We start from the raw sequence: 17495 nt of genomic DNA, 5'->3' as shown, positions 1-17495 counted from the left end.
TCAGCATCTTAGCTGTGGAGGGCAGTGTCACTGGCCCTCATATGTGGGATCTGAACCGGGGCCCTCTGGCATCCCAAGCCAGTTCTTAGCCATCGTGCCACTCGGTCGGCCCCCCTGCTTTATGTTTTGATTTTGAAAAGACAAAGTGGAAGTTGAGTGATTTACCAAAAGAGATAGGTAAAAGTGATTGTGAACCCCTACAATGTTTATGAGAGTTTGCCTTTTAAAAACTCTACACTTTATCTCTTTTCTTTTGCTTTTAAAGTGAGCATTTATTGAATGCTTTCTGTGCCAGATGTGAAGCTAAGTTCTTTACACATACATATTATTTATTTCTCATAACCACCCTGTGGAGCAAGTGCTATTATTAAACCCAATTGCAGTGAGGAAACTGGGGTATAATAAGGTGACTTGCTCAAGTGACAGATTGCGTACAAGACCCCGGAAAAGGCAAGAACAGATTTTTCTCCCCGGAGATTCCAAAAGGAACACAGCTCTGCTGACACCCTGGTTTTAGCTCTGTAGGATCCATTTCTGACCTCCAGAACTGTACAATAATAAATTTGTATTGTTTTTAAGCCACTTAAGTTTGTGCTAATCTGTTATTGCAGCAACTGGAAACTAATACAGTAGCCAAAGTCCCACTCCTCTAATGATCAAATTCTGCTCCAGCTGTATAGCCCTCCACATTGGGCCCTGAATATACCTTTCTGTCTCTGACTTGGCTCACTCCCTTTCCCTTTACTGTGAGCTCTGCTCACCTTCGCCTCTCATCCCAGCCCTCTCCACACATCCTTCCACATTGGCTCAGGCCTTCTCCTCTTGTGCTTCATTAAGGTTCTGTCAGCCTCCAGTGATTGCTCCTTCCTACCCATATACTTGGTTGGCAACGCGTCACGTACTGCCTTATTATAGCTCTTGCAAGAAAGTATTTTCGACAGAGGGAAGAGCATGTGCAATGGCCCTGAGGTGGGCATGAATGTGGCATGTTAGAGACCGGAAGGAAGGAAAGTCCGAGGGAGATGGAAAGTGACAGGAGAGGCATCAGAATGTAGAGCTGGGGCCGGATCTTGGGAAGCCTCGTAGACATACGCGGAGCTTGGGTTTTACTTGACGTGCGTGGGGAAGCAAATGGAGGGTTTAAAGCAGGGAAATGGGCACGAGCTGATTTATGTTTTCAAAGCTTAATAACTGAATATAGAACACAAGAGTAGAAGAAGGGAGCCCAACTAAGAGGCTATTGGAGTCTTTCTGTCAAGAGAAGATGGAGGTTTGAACTAAAGTTGTATCAGAGGAGGTAGGCGGAGGGAGATGGATTTGTAAGCTCTCTGAGACTAATGTTCTTCTTATTTAGAATCTGAATTATAATATTTACCTCAGATGATTGTTATAAAAGTTAAATGAGACATCACATATATGCACCTAGCATGGGTCCAACATATATCAGTGCCCCTTTTCTTCTCCTGTGTTCAAGACACTGACAAAACAGAAGTTTTCCAAAGGAGGCATTCAATAAACATCTGCTACTTAATCCTATTTCCCATGGCCTAAAATATGCAGCCTCTGAACCTGGAACTTGAAAGAAAATTCTAGATTTAAACTCTACTTGCACAATCTCTTCTAAAGACAAGTACCTTGAAGACTCTAAACATATTTTTATAGGAAAGTCTTGTTTATATTTAATTTTGCCCTAATCACTTGGTCATTGTTTTTCCATAATTGGTAATATTGGTGTTTGGTGGTGGTGGTGGTGGTGGTAAGAATTCTCAAAGATTTTTTGGTGCTAACAAAGTGCCTGTTGAGGGTAAATCTTTTTTTTTTCTTTCAGAAACTAGAATGCATATATAGAATCTCTCCAGCCTCAATCCTATCTTTAAAAAAACAAACAAAAAACCTTTTCATGTGTCTTTTCATGTCATTTTATATTTTGACATAACAGAAACAGTGACCTCTACGTAGGAAAATTTTTAAAAAGACCATGGTTGTCCCATTTTGGCTAAATATAGAGATTCTAGACTAGAGATAAATAGCTGAAGACAGAGTTTTGTGCCATTGCTGAATACGCCAGATTGATTTGGATATGATGAGACACTTGCATGATCTATGATCATCTAGAGAATTTTAGTTGGGTTCGTATTTTCTAAGAAGAAATATAGAGCACATTTCTCATCCGAAAAATATCACATATTTTTTGGAATCTGTCACCTCCTTTTCCTTCTGTAGGCAAGGGATATTTGCTGCTAGAATCATTTAAAGTAAACAAATCACCTTAAGACATGATTCGCTATTCTAGTTCATTCGGAATCAGGGCACATTTCTAAGACCCTCAAAGACAGTTGTCAAATCCTCATACCTCCCTGTGTAGTATATAAGGTGAGATGAGGGTCAAAAATTCTAGGCTGGCCTAATCAGTTGTCTGTGTGACTTCAGGATGTTTTAATATGAAATGGAAAAATTTCTCAGGCCTTTAAATCCTGGTGTTGTTTCTTTTGTCAGCCCTGAATAGGTTCACTTTCAAGAATCTCTTAATTACTACTGAAGTTCAAGTTTTATCTTCAGCTCCTGAAACATACAGTCCTCTCTCTAGCATTGTCATTGTATACAGGAATCCTTTAGGCTCTTTTTTTTTTAAAAGATTTTATTGGGGAACTGGAGGAGGGGAACAGCCAAGCTGGTGTTCTTCTTCCATCTTAGTTGTGGAAGTGCGGCAAGCTCAGCTCTAAGTCTCCTTTAGGTTCTTAAATGCTTTTTCTTTTTTTGGAAATCTATTTAGCAAAGATCCTTTTTGTTTTCTTATAAATGAACCAATGTATCATTTTAAAGTTTTATTTTTCACACAATGTCTTCATTCTAATCCTTTGTGGGAATTAACTTTCAGGTATAACTGTTGCTGAGAATGTTAAGAAAAAAGACGTTTCAGCCATGTGCCTTGTTATTTAAGACAAGCTACTTCTAAAGCATGCATACTTGGTATTTAAAACACTAGCAATTTTGCCTTGTGTATGATTTAAATCATTGAAACAAAATTACTAACAGGTGGCGATGATATAAAGCCCATAGTTGAAAAAACACCTCTGGTCCATAATTTCATCAATTCTCTTTAGATGACCATCTAAAACAATTATTATTGCCCTGTTTCTATGATAGAGTTGAGGAAATGAACTCAGAGAGGTAGGCAACTTACCAATATTTACAAAAAGTGCTTTAGTTTGTATTGCAACTTAATTATCTTGATTTTTTCTTTGCATTAGTTCATTATTCACTGAGTGCTCCCTACTTGCTAGCCATGCTCTGTGCTATACACATGGTACCTTCTCTGGAGAATATCACAGTTTTGAGGGGGAGGCAGAAGCACAAATGAAAAATTACAAGGCAAAAGTTCTAGAAGATTAGTGAGAAGCAGATGTCAACTTCACTGGTGGGTGAGGGGCAGGGTTGTCAGGAATGCTTCCTAAAGGAAGTAATATTAGAACTAGACTTTAAACGATAGTAAGATTTCTCCCAAAAAAAGAGAAATAAGTGGTGGGAGAAGAGCTTCCTAGGTGAAGAAACGGCCCATGAAAATAAATACAGGCATGAAACAGTGTTGTGATTAGGAAATAGCTAATAGCTCTCTGTGACTGCAGCAGAGGGCTTTGTATGGGCTCAGGGGGAAGGGCTGAGAGGGGAGGGCTGACAGAAGACAACATAGGAACAGCAGGAGAGATATATAACATTGCACTAATAGCGTGGAACGCTTGGCGAAGTTTTAAGCAAAGGGGCAACAAGTGATCAGATTTGTAATTTATAAGGGTAGTGATACAGAGAAGAGATGGGAAAACCAGAAAGAGCCTACTGAAGTTTTCTAGGTGAGAGGTAATGGGGCCCAGGATTTAAGACAGTGGCAGAGGAGGGGAGAACGTGGTCGGTTTTGACAGGTATTTCTGAGACTGAACTTGCAGGTTCTTAAGTAAAAGTTGAGAAAGTGGGAGATTTTGAGATTTCTGCATTGGATTTTTTTGGTTATCATTTGTTGAGCTGTGCCCATGTGCCAGGAACTGTGTGCAATGCCTTATATAGCCAATTTCATTTAATCTTCTGGTGCCCTATCAGGCTGTAGTATTAACTCCGTTTGGGGGGATGAAAAATCTAAGAGGTGAAGTGACTTGTCCAATGTCACACAATTAGTGGTTTTGAGGTGGCATCTGAACCCAAGCCTGTCCGACTCTAAAGTCTGGGTTCTAAACACAGGTGGATTAGAAGATTAATTTAGAGAAGAAGAAAGCATGGTGGTGGTGATTTGCATTGTTTGTTTAGGGGTAAAAAATAGGAGAACAGAGATTTGATTTGGGCATATTGTCTTTGGCGTAACTATAGGACAGTCGTGTGGAGATGCCTGGAACCAGCAGTCTCCAGAATGAAGCACCAGTGTCGTCTATTCCCCAGGACACTTTTACACCTGGAAATAGTGCTTATGTCACTGTTCTGTCTGCTGTTGACTGCGTGTGTGTGTGTGTGTGTGTGTGTGTGTGTGTGTGTGTATTTGTGTGTGAAGGAACACCTTTATAATTTCCTCATCCTTTTTTGTTGGGTCTGAGTCACTTATTCTGAATGAAAGGAAGAAGAACTTTGTCCTGCTGCATTTTCTGAGCAGATATCTCATGGCTTTTATACAGAGGCCTGAGAGGTTGGTGAACTTCCGAAAGGGAAGAATTATGCTTTATGCTTTACAAGCACTAAGGCACTGCTTTTTGCTTCAGGTATTCACTATCGCTTTCTGGTCACTTTGGGCCATCAATTTCAGAGCGTTGTCATTTTATTTTCCTGGGAGAGGCCATAAATTATGTAAACAAAGGGGACTCACTGACAGTATATAGGAGAGTTTTAGTATTTAGAAATGACAGGGGCACCTACCCATGAAGCAACAGATAATAAACATCCCTCACCCCTGGGGCATCATTGGCACCAACTAGGACCATCCTGTGTTCAGGGAGCACCAGGATAGTGTCAGAAGGCTCAGAGGACAGCTGGGTAATAGTAGCAAGTCCTGTAGTCAGGAAACACCTGGATAATATTGTAAGCACCGTGCCAGAACTTAGGTACGAAAATACTTAGGTCCATGGAAATATTACTAGATTCTTATTTGATAAATTCACAAGCTTGGGCTGACTGACGTGAGAATGACATTTTTTTCTTGCTGTTTCCATTTGCAGGTTTTGGCATGGAGGCAACTTTACTGCTGGTAGTTGGCTTTTCCCATACCAAAGGGGTGGCTATCTCCTTTCTGGTGCTTGCCGTAGGATTTAGTGGCTTTGCTATTTCAGGTAAAGTGTCCTTTGGGTTTCCAAATATTTTCTATAGATCCTGCATGTCTTAGGAGGAAGGAAGGAAGGAAAAAGATATTGTGTCACCTTCTTTTAGTAGCCAGACCATTCCCAAGAGGTGGACCACAGGCTAGAGCATTTCATCTAGTGGGGATGACTTTGTAAGATCACTGAGGCCTGAGCGTAGGAGCCCGGTCAAGCTGGAATTGTCCCTACTCCTTCCATCTTGAAAATAGACACAAAGTGCCGATGACCTCCCTGAGGCATGGGCTGAGGCCTAAGTATGTGTCCTGGGTGAAGTGGCACTTTTTCATACTTCAACACCAGGTCACCCTACCTAACAGAGGATTTTGTGACCTTTTCAACGCTCACCTCTTACTATCACCTCCTCACCTGCTAATATCAGCTCCTTTGTCATGTAGTCATGGAATCAGAAGTTTTTAGAGTGGAAAGCTTCTGTAGATTTTTTTCTACCCCACAGCCTTCATTTTCCAAACAAGGAAATGCAGGTCCAGAGAGGGGCAGTGACTTTCTGAACAGGCTAGAACAGATAGTAAGAATAATTATGGTGATGGTGAGCGTGAACGTTGACCAGCACACACTGTATGCCATGGGACTGACCAAAGCCCTGTGTGTGTACTAACCCCTGTCATTCTCACAGCTACCCTAGGTGCTGTGTATCCCCATTTCATAGGCAGAAGTCCACTGTCTTCATAGTATGTCTTATTGTCTTCAAAGCTCCCTTGTAAAACTGGGTCAAAAAGTAAAATCCAGTTGTTTTTCTACCTTTAAAACATACTAAAAAGTACGTGATATTAAAAAGTATCACGGAATACTTTACATATATCTGACAACATTGTAAAGTAAGTAGTAATATTACTATTTTAGTGATGAAGGAAGCTAAAATTCAGAAAAATTAGGTACTTTCCTATGGTCACACAATTGCAGTTCTGCCTGGCTCTCAGCCTGTGCTCTTTCCACCATTCCAGGCTGCCTAAAGATCAAACGGAGTGGTAACATCTCGGAACAGAAAAATATGGAACCTCTGGCTAAACTCCCCTAAAATAGGGGCTTAATCTTATAAAAACAGTAGAGCTGATGAATAGGAAAAAATGTTTACTTTATTTATTTATTTTAGCTGAGCCATCCTGCCACCTGTTGGCAGCTCAGCTCTGGCCAGGACTCGAACTGCTGTTGCTCAGAGCTCACACTCTTGAGTGAGCTCTTAGCCAACTGAGCCACTCAGCCAGCCCAAGGTGTCTATTTTAAAAGTAGCTTGCTACTAGGAACTTGGGTTTGGCAGTACATGGATCTATTTATAAAATTTAAAGAAATTGCTACATTATTTAAAATCCTCAAGTTTCAACTTCTACTAGAGAAAGTAGTAATGGCAACCTCACAGGGTTGTTGGGCAATCTCAATGAACTGAGATAATTCATGCATAGTCACGCTTCCCATGAACCCAGGCACTGTTCTTGGCACCGGGAATATGGTAGTGAAAAAAATCAGAGATTCTGTCTTCATAAATTTTGTATTCTAGTGGAAATAAAGCATGTGAAACCCTTAACCCAGTGCCAGATACATAACAAAATTAATACGTATTTACTATTTTTGTTTAATTACTGTTTACGCTGGCCCAGTGCTCCTTACACTTCAGTGTGCATATAAACCACCCCAGGATTTAGCAAAATGTAACTTCAGATTCAGCAGGTTCAGGGTGGGGATTCTGTATTTCTAAGAAGCTGCCCAGCAATGCGGCTGCTACTCAGTGGTCTACACTTTGAGTAACAAGGCGAGAGCAAGCATGGCTTTTTTTCCAATAGGATGTTGAGAGATACTTTCCCTTGATGGCTCTGTAATGCAAAAGAGATTCATATCCTGTCCCCAGAGATACTGAAATGTTCAGGCACATATTGCTCCCAGATTGCCAATTAAGCCACACTCGGAAGGGGAGAATCCCAATACCCCAAATCACAACAGCTGCCTTTCTTTTCTTTTTACTTTCTTTTTTTTTTTTAGCACTTACTTTCAAGCCAACCATTTTTCAGACATGATCTCATTTAACTCCTGTAGCAACCCTGTGAGAACAGTATTGCTATGTCCGTTTTACCAGTGAGGACCCTGAAGCTTGGAAAGGTGACTTAGCTTGCCCGAGTAACTTAAGTGGCTGGGACTGCAATAAAAGTTTGCCTGACTGAACAGTGATACTGTGGGGAAAACTGTGGCCCTGGGGCAATAATTCCTCAAGATCTGCTATCTGCCAACTTTATAAGGAGTTAATAGGGGTGCCAGGGAAGACTGGCACAATTTAGGAACCGATTATAGACAAGAGAGCTGAAACTGGTGAGTTGCGAAAGATACAAGGGATAGGTGATGCCTATTTGAGAAATGTCCTATGTCGAGAAGACAGACTTCTCCAGCTGTTGTGCAATTTTAATTTTTTTGTATCTGCTACCAAAAAAAAAAAGATCCATCACTACCTCAGTTTCTCAATGATTCTTTTCTCCCCATCAACACCAGAATTGTGCAGCTAGAAACCTCAGTGGCTTTCCTCACATTATCTTTAGCTGAACGCAGGCGCCTGGGCCTTGTATCAGGATATAATATTCAACCATCCTATTAATTGCTTTTTATCTCTGGGTTCTTTTCTAATAAAGTGTTTATCGCATTCAAATCAACAGTAAGATTAATTAATTTTGCAGCTGTTTTATATTCTGATTGTCTGCCACTTTGATCTGAAAGAGACAGCATGTTTATTACAAAAAAAAGTTTTCTTAAAATTCTTCCTGAATGGAGGTAGGAAAAAGCAACCAGCCCATGTGCCAAATTAGAAAAAAAAATTTTTTGAATTCTATTTTCAGGTTCTTTGCATGGAATAGAGAATTAAAGAGCAAGGCAAAGAAAAACAAATACATGAATAAATAAAATTTACAACCCCCTGCTGTAATATGATAGCTCAAATTGGTAATTAACTAAACAGTTATTTATCGTGTGCCTACTATGTGCCAGACACTGACAGTTCAGGATAGTGGTAACCAAAGCAGATGGATAACCACCCAAAGAAACCATATGTGTTGTTTTTCACCCCTATATACCATGCAATGAGCTTACATTATTTAACTTAATTCTTACAATTGTATAAGAATGATTATCCCACTTTATAGATGAAGAAAAGGAGGTTCAGAAAGTTTAAATCCTATGTCCAGGTTTCCATCTCAATTAAGCTGCGAGAGGCAGGTCTGCCTGACTCTACATTGCACCCCTGGGCAATACAGGTGCAGCTGGTTCTCAGCACCTGAAGCCTTTTTTCATAGCTTTGCCCTTCCCCTGCCTTCACTCCTCCCCTTTCATTCCACGCATTCTTTCCTCCTGATAAACAGGTGAATAGGGAGGTGTTGGTGACTTATTCTTTTACCACTCCCAGCAGCATTATCTTGTGAGAGAAGACCTCAGAGAGGGAGAGGCTTAGCTGCAGCGGAGGCAGCAGTAGTACTGGTAAATGGTAGTGGTAGTTAGTGGTAGGAGTGGTAGTTAGTGGTAGGAGTGGTAGTTAGTAGAGCTTAGCTGTTTGCCAAGAGCTCTTGCATACATACTTCCCCTGGGTCTCATATCACAGTATCTTCATGACTTAAGTAATATTACCCCCATATTAGAGTTGAGGAAACAGAGGCCTAAAAATGATTTAAGTGCTGGAAATAAGATCCAAATCCAGATTTACAGACTCCAAATCAAGTATGTATGTGAAAGTATTTTGTAAATTACAGAGGGTTCTGCCAGTGTCTGTTCAAATGTTTATGATCAGAAAAAGTACTCTTTCCATTATGCCACATGGCCACTAAGGCAGACCTTCCTACGGTGGCCTTTTGGGAGTGAGTCGAGGGCTGGGAGGGAGGATATCATAAGGCAGCGTTTGGTTCTAATCACACTGAATGTGATTGTGTGATTATTTACTCTGTATAAATGTGATCCAGGCTTTCAGAATTTTAGTATTGCCCAAACATTATTATTTTGGAGTTCTGAACCTGCAAGGCACAGGTGGCATAATCCCCCCCCCCCTCCCCGGGAGAGGCCATGGTAGACATTGCTAATCAATCTCAGCACGTTTTTCTGCTCTGTGCAGACACAACCTGATAGTCCTCAACCCAGCCCTCTCAGCAGAGGTATCCATTAGTCATATGCTAGAAGAAACTACATGGATTGATGAGACTTGGGGGGAAGCTGTGTACTTTCCAAACTGTATTTGCAATTCTGTTCTTGACTCTGATTTTGAGGTTTTGGCTTCATTGTAGGTTTTAACGTCAACCACCTGGACATTGCCCCCCGCTATGCGAGCATTCTCATGGGCATCTCAAACGGAGTGGGAACCCTCTCTGGTATGGTCTGTCCCCTCATTGTCGGTGCGATGACCAAGCACAAGGTAATGGCCTCCGTTGAGGCAGTGGGTTACAGTATCAAAGAACTGAAATACCATACCAACTTGAGATCTCAAGTCCCGGTGTGTAAATGTGTATGTCCTTGAACTTGGCGGAGTCATTTGAACTTCTTCTATTTTTCTTTTCTTTCTTGTAAAAAAAATATTGTTTGTTGATGGCAACAGGGATGATTAATTTTGGTTCCACATTTCCTTAACTGAGAAATAAAAAGGTGTGTGTGCGGTGGGGGTGGGCACCATATAGAGACACAGGAAGAAACTGAGGCAATCAACTCAGGATAAATATGAAATTGCTCAAGACTATTTTATAACCCTAAGTAATTAAACTTTATAGCCCGTTTTAATCTGTTGCTTAGCATGTTCCAGCATAAAAATATTAGTGCTGTTATACTTCCTTATTATGAAAAAATAAATAAGACATTAACGACCCTTTGTAAGAACCTACACGGGTGTGGCACTTAGTCATTATTGAACCTTCATGTATTTAGACCAGGGTGGATAGTAAAGGAGGATTCCAGATCCATCCAGAGTTGAACCACAGACCACTTAATCTCTGGTTTCTTTCATCTCTGTCATTGAAAAGGTTTCAGGATGCTGTTTTCTGCAAATAAGAATTTTTTGAGGCTATGGAGTTTTTACCCAACTATTGTTTTTTAGTTGGATTGCCTATTACAAATATGACTTCAGAAATTCTTTCAGTTTGGAGAAATTCTTTCTTCTTGGAGAGGAAAATATGGGGCGATTTTTCTTTCTCTTTTTTTTTTTTTTTGGATATAAGAGAAAGTTGGGATTTGGAGGTTTTTATAGGCAGAGGATCCACGTTCTCCCTCTCTGTTGATGAGATGTTAGGACCGGTAACATTATTATTAAATCTCAGATACTATGTTCCTTTAACTTTAAACACAAGTCCCCATTATTTCATGTAATATATTTTATATTTGCATGGCTCAAATTGTTATGTATCCAACAGCAAGCAAGAAGGCGACCTTTGGTGTTTAAAATGGGTTCCTAAAGCAAGTTTAATTTAACCCAATAGGGTGAGTGGAAACCCCGTTTGTATATTTCGAAGAGCTATGAAATGGTGCTGCATGTATTTTACAAGATGTTCATTGCGTGAAGCATTTTTATAAATTAAAAAATGCATATTTGTTATAGTTTTAACTTTAATACTGTTTGGATCCTGGGCATGCTTCTGACACATGTCTTCCCGAGTAGCAGAGCATTACCTGTGGGATGACCAGGTGCTTTTGTCGCCAAACATACCGTTGATCTCCCTTTGGGGTTAACATATTCATTGGTACTGTTTCCTTGTTTAGACCCGTGAGGAATGGCAGAATGTGTTTCTCATCGCTGCCATGGTGCACTACAGCGGAGTGATCTTCTATGGGGTCTTTGCTTCCGGGGAGAAACAGGAATGGGCAGACCCTGAGAACCTCTCGGAGGAGAAGTGCGGCATTGTGGACCAGGATGAATTAGCCGAGGAAACGGAACTCAACCACGAGAGTTTTTCAAGTCCCCAAAAGAAGATGTCCTATGGAGCCACCGCCCAGAATTGTGAAGTCCAGAGGAAGGAGTGGCGAGGACAGAGGGGAATGACCCTTGATGAGGAAGAGCTGACATCCTACCAGAATGAAGAGGGAAGTTTTTCAGATCCATTCTAATGCCGGAAGGGCACTCCTGTCTTCTCTACACCTTAAGACCAGAAAGTATCCATACCTGTTGCCTTCCCCATAGCCCAGCGTGCTAGAGCGTCAAATAGAAGGACACTGGAGGTGGGGGAGGGGAAGAGGAGATTTAATCAGCAACAGAGAAAAGAGAAATAGTATCTTGCAATGACACTGATGGGTATGGAGCTTGTTTTAAGTTGACAGAATGGGTACATATATATTATATATATGTATATATTTTTTCGTTTGTTTTAATTGGCAGTTGACTCTTCTCTCAAACAACCGAACTTATTCAGAAAAAGAGAGACAATGCCATGTTTTTCAAAGAAAATGGGAGGAAAGGAAGCTATTTGGCCTGGCTGGGGCAAAGGAAACAGCCGCTGCCACTACATTTCTGAGAACAGCCATGCAGAGGAGGGCTTCCTATTCCTAGTAAAGGCTGCTGTTCCTGGAGGCCCTGTGTTGTGCCAGGTGCTTTATAAATATTCTCGTTTAATTTCCACACCCATATGACATACATTTCTTATCCCTGTTTTACAACTAAAGAAACTAAGACAAGAGATTAACTTTCCCAAGATCATTCTGCCAAGGCCAGAGCTGAGATGGGTGGGGTCTGAAATAGGCGCAGTTCTCAGGGTAGGGAAGACAGTTTTAATAATGAAAACTGAAAATGGAGTGGGTTGTCTGGTGGATAATTCTCTATTTTGGCAGGCATTGGGGATGGGAAACATTTGGGTTGATATGGCAGAGAACATTTAAACATTAGAGGAGGGGCTAGATCCAAACCATTAGGTTCCTATATGATCTGAAGAGTCAAATGGTTCTGTGAATTCACAGTTTTTTAAATAGTAAGGTCACAGACTGTGTGGCGGATTCAAAGAGGTTAAAAAAAGAGAAAAAACGGCTAAGCAAGATAGCAAATTTTCAGGAATCTGATGGTCAGGATGGCTGAGAAGTAAGCAAGGGTTTGGTTATTCAATTTCAACCCTTCATAGTATCAAGAATGTTGTTGAATAGAGTCCCAAATTACTTATAAATCTTTAAGACATTCGGTAATTTAAGAAGTTTGTTCATGCACTTTATTAGGCAAAATTCTCTTGAAAGAGTCCTGTGTTTAAAAACAAAATGTATGTCTTTAGCCATTTCTGCTAGTGATATTAGGACGCCTGATCAAGTTATACAAAATTATGATTGAAGTGTTTGTAATGATGGTATTTGGAATGATATACAGGGACACCACAGTAATATATCAGTAGTTATACAGAGAAATACTAGAATGAAAATTTCTGGGACAATTAGACTCATAGTGTTGAAAAATTCATATTTGATTGCATAAGGCAATAATATGGATACTCTTTAGATATATTTTAAATTTTAATGATATTTTAAAATTTAATGTTGGCATGTAAAGGCTTGTCTGAAAATAAAATTATTTTCCTGTTCATTGTTTTTGAAAATTTTATTTCTACTTTGAGAAGAATAATGTAATATTGTGGAAAATTATAGATTTACTTGTAGTGCATTATTGTAAAATGTTTTCTAATTTTATATATATATATATATATATATATATATATATATATATATATATATATATATAATTTTTTTTCCTGGTCCCTAATTGTACCTTCAGAGTTGTAGTGTATTTTATAAAAAGAATAATTTTGAGGAAAAAAAGAATTGCCTGATTCTCCATTAAATTCTATTGTTTATGTCATTAGTATATAGTTTATGTTATCATATATTTTTAAATATCTTTAATGAGTGAATCCATGTAAGTTCCTTAGAACAGTTTCTGTCAGTAGAAAGTGCTCAGAATATTAGCTATCACCATCATTATCATCTTTTAACCTTTTGGGAACTTTTCAGTCAAAAAGAAAGCATGCTATGTTATTTTCACCCATTAGCCACAGAATTTATTGTGAAAGTTGTGCTGTTTTCTAAGTAAAAAAAATGAGAAATTATGGTAGCCAGTGTTTTATTTTTCCTTCTGTTAATAAAGTTAAATAACTATTAAAACAACCCCAAAAACCTCATGATAATCCTTAAGTTAATATTGTAGATTGTGACACTGAGTTGTATTTACTCTAACACTTAAAGTCAGTGTCATATGCACAAATTCCACATTTTGATAAATCAAAGCACTTAGGGTACCTGTAACTTGCCCTTACAGTATTAAAAAAACCCAAAACGACTAAAAAGCACATCATCATCTTGTGATGGGTATTGTGAAGGTTGCATTGAACAGATAATTACAACTGAACACCAGGCGTGTGTTGTGTGCAAGTCATTGTACATTTTGCTGCAAATTTGTATATTAACCTTTGGAGGCAAACCATGGATTCTAGCAAAGGGAAGGAGGCCTGAGGGTGCTGAATTCTTGAGACAAGAAAGGTTTGACTGGTTCTTTTTAAAGAATGAAAATTCTGGAGACTCCTGAGCATGACAAGAAAAAGAATAAGTATTCAAGAAATAATGGCACATTTGTTATCCCTCCCTGGATGATAAATTTAACAGGTAAAAATTGTAACCTGCTATTTTTATTCAGACTGTCTCCTGACCCCAGTTAACCTGTTCTTCCTCCTCTGTTTCTTATCTCAGTTGATTGCATCACCCTTTTGGGGGGGCTAGAATTCTTGAAGTCATCTTTGACTTCAAAGAAAAGTAGCCCTTTCTCTCTTCCTGCCAAGTCCATTTAATTTCATTTTCAATTTGTGGCTCAATGTCTTACATCAGTTTTGGAAATTTTTTTAGCCATTATCTGTCATGTTATTTCTTTATTCTCTCTCTATGTTCTTTCTCAGAGCCCAGTTAAAGGGATGCTGTAGGACTCTGACCATTTCTTCTGTATTTTGCAGCCCTTTGTTTCTTTCTATGTCATTTTAAATGTCATCTTCTGACTTATTTTTAAATTTTTTGTTTCCCTCTTCAGCAAAGTCTGATATGATTAAAATCCATCATGTTCTTAGTTTTAGTTATTGTCTTTTCAGTTTCAGAACTTTTATTGGTTCTTTTTCAAGTTTGCTACATCTTTTAAAAAACATTTCTAGTTCTCTGCTGAAAATTTCAATCCTTTATTTTTTTCCTTGGAACATAATAAACTAATTATTTTAATCCGATCAATGCCACTATCTGGAGAACATGTAATTCTTTTTTTATTGGGTTGTCAGAAAAGTCATGATGCATTTTTGCAACGAAAAATGTAGAAAAAAATATGTCATGACTTTTCCGACAACCCAATATTTTCTATTAGTTTTGTTGATGCTTGTTCATATTATCTTACTTCAGTTTGCACCAGGTTTTATTTTACTGTATCTAAAATTGTGTTTGAAAAATTGTTTGTAGAAATGATTTTAGGCTTAAAATAATGTTTTGTTTTGTTGTTTTTCTCCGCAGAGAACATTTTTGTTTGCATTTTCCAGGAGCCCGAAGGCATTAGGAATCTGACATCTTCTTCATCCAGTTGTAAGGCCTGAGATATTCTGGGCCACCCAGATGATTTGAAGCTGTGCTACAGGCAGTGAGAAGGCTCTTTTACTTTCAATTCCCCTTTATTCTTAGAGTACGGCCCTTCATGGTCCCAACTCACATTGTGTGTTTTTTCATAAGCATCCAACATTTGTATCCATACCAGGCCATCAAACTGCTCAGCTATCAAACACTGGCTTTGTTATAATTAACAAGTGCTCCCAGGAGGAAAGTGGTCTCAAATATCAGGCTCACTTCTTTTGATTTTCATCTTCTCCCAGATGGCCAGATGGTAGCCAAGTGGTTTTTCACTGTTGTGCTGCCTCTCCAATGCTTTTGAGCAGACATTGAAAAAAATCTATATTTTCTGCTGTGAAGGTCTGCAATTAATTGGCACTGAAGTCCCTTTAATTTTATCTTCCCCAGTTCTCCCAAACTGATTTATTTTCCTAGAGATAGTGTGTAATTAATGGAAGCCCTTAATCTCAGTGGCTTACTACAGCAAACGTTTATTTCTCTTTTGTGTTACTAGCTGAGAGCGGGTTGAATTGGGTGACAGGAGGCTTGTCCCAGTCACTGAAGGACCCAGGCTTTATTTTCTACTCCGCTCACCACCATCTTGTAGTTCACCATTTGGAACACATAACCTTTGCTATCACCATGAAAGTGGTAGGGAGGAGGCAATCAGGCTTTTCACTGCCTCACTTGGAAATGACACCGTCATTTGTGCTACTAGTCCATCGACCTGCTAGCCATGTAGCCCCAACCTAACTTCAGAGGTGGCTGGGGATTCAAGGGGAGCATGTGGATTACTGAGAAAGCACTAATTACATCTGCCACTCAGCTCTAGCCTAAGTTCAGGGTCTTATGAACTCTCACTTGATACATTGAAATAGTCTTTTTACCTCAAGTGCTATAAATGATGTGACTCTGCTATGTGGCATTCTGGTTGATCTGAACTAGGTTTTAGGGAGCAAATCTTGTATGGGAGGGAGCTTCGAGCCCCCTCCAGGAGAGACCACAAAGAGATCAATTCATCAGAGTAGAATAGATTCTAGCCTGATTCAAAGTTGAGTTAATAACCACCTGGACCAATTTGAAGGGCCAGGAAAGCTGAACTTTTCTTTTGATTTCATATATTACCATATCCCAGGTTTATGCTAAGCCCTTTGCATACATGAACTCATTTAATTCTCATGGCAACCCAATGAGGAAGGTTCAGCTACTTATTCCCAAGTATTTATTAATAAATAAATGGTGTTTCAGAGCAGAACTTAAACTCAAGACTCCCATGGCCATTTTTAATCTTAATTCTTGGTTAAATCTGAATGTTAATTCTTAAATTTTAATCTGTTCTCCACTGTTTCTCCTGGCTGCAGTAATTCCAGATAAATGTGTTTCTCAAGGTCAGGAGAATGTCTTACTTATTTCAACAAAGTGTAAACGAATTGCTGGAATGAGCCTTGGCAGTTTAGTCCAGACCCAAGTATAGGGACAGGTGACAAACCAGAGGAACAGGTGAGAACCCTCGTCTCCTCTACTGATGGACTGGAGTTAGATGTAATCACCAGGGGCCCCTGTGTTTTTCCTATTTCTCTGGCTATACAGACAGTAAGATAGGAAGGCTGAACCCACACTGGCTGTGTGTGTGTGTTGGGGAGTTGGGGAGGGGTTGCCAGAGGACTGAATATCTCCCAGGCACCCCTGTTATGGGAGCACAAACACTGTCCAGATGCTCAGCACGTGCCCTGCACGGGATAGGTGCTCAATGAATATATTCTTCAAAATCTGAAGTGGGGTTTAAGGAAGAGAATGCTGGAGATGACATTCAGGCTGGTGAAGCATGGCAGATTAAATGTAGGTAGTTATATTTGCTTTGTAAAATCATAATAAAGGAATAAAAGAACCCATACACTTTCCAGGACAAAGAGAAATGAGGAGCAAATCCCAGTTAGGAAGCCAAATGGGGATACATCAGTCTTAACTGACTTCAACAGAACCGTGTGAGAAAAGAAGGAAGCTGTTTTGTGTCACCGGACCCAGGGAAGCTGCAGAATTGAAGGCCCCAGCCCCAGGTTCCTCTGGAGGACAGAGTGAGTGGGCAGAGTGAGGTTAGAGGAAGGAGGCTGAAAGCACATCTCTCATGAGCACCTCAACTATTGAGCCCCTCTAATGAGCCAGGCACTGGGGATAGAAAATAAGTGAACAAAGTACCTGCTCAGATGGAGCTTACATGCTAGAGGGCAGACAGAAAACATGAGCAGGCTGATGAGTAAAACCAGTACCTCGTATGTCAGAGGGCGATACGTGCTAAGAACAAACATAAAATAGGGTAGTAACGGGGCTAGGGCATGTGGGAGTTGGGGTGCTGGGTTGAGTGTTCAGGGATAAAGTGGGCTTTGAGAGCTGAAGGCAGTGAGGGAGCAAGTCAGAGGCATATTTGGGGAAAGGGTTCCAGGAGTAGGACAAAGCAACTACAAAGGCCCTGAAGTGGGAACACACTTGGCCTACTTCAAGAACACCAAGTCCCTTAAAGTGGTCAGGTCCTGAACATGTTTTGAAGGAAGATGGAACATTTACTGAGAGGCAGAAGATGGGGGAGGATCAGGGTTGGTGGGGGAAGGA

The 17495-nt window shown here is 39.9% G+C and overlaps 1 protein-coding gene across 2 annotated transcripts in view; it reads left to right on the top strand.

Annotated features, from left to right (window-relative positions):
- SLC17A8 (solute carrier family 17 member 8) overlaps nucleotides 1–14842 on the top strand; it is a 44227-nt gene extending 29385 nt beyond the window's left edge. Inside the window, exons 10-13 of one of the 2 annotated variants that reach the window (XR_002123918.1) lie at nucleotides 5193–5303; nucleotides 9593–9720; nucleotides 11052–11873; nucleotides 14799–14842. Coding sequence is in view for 1 of the 2 variants with exons in the window: in XM_019641731.1 (XP_019497276.1) it covers nucleotides 5193–5303; nucleotides 9593–9720; nucleotides 11052–11396 (584 nt within the window). In the remaining variant the exon portion in view is untranslated. Of the gene's footprint in view, nucleotides 1–5192; nucleotides 5304–9592; nucleotides 9721–11051; nucleotides 12801–14798 lie in introns of those variants that run through there. The other variant, XM_019641731.1, reaches the window with a different exon arrangement.
- Nucleotides 14843–17495: the final 2653 nt, after the last annotated feature.

The sequence above is a fragment of the Hipposideros armiger genome, unplaced genomic scaffold (assembly GCF_001890085.2).
Source record: "Hipposideros armiger isolate ML-2016 unplaced genomic scaffold, ASM189008v1 scaffold_63, whole genome shotgun sequence".
Taxonomy (NCBI): Eukaryota; Metazoa; Chordata; class Mammalia; order Chiroptera; family Hipposideridae; genus Hipposideros; species Hipposideros armiger.
This window is presented reverse-complemented; position numbering and strand designations above follow the sequence as displayed.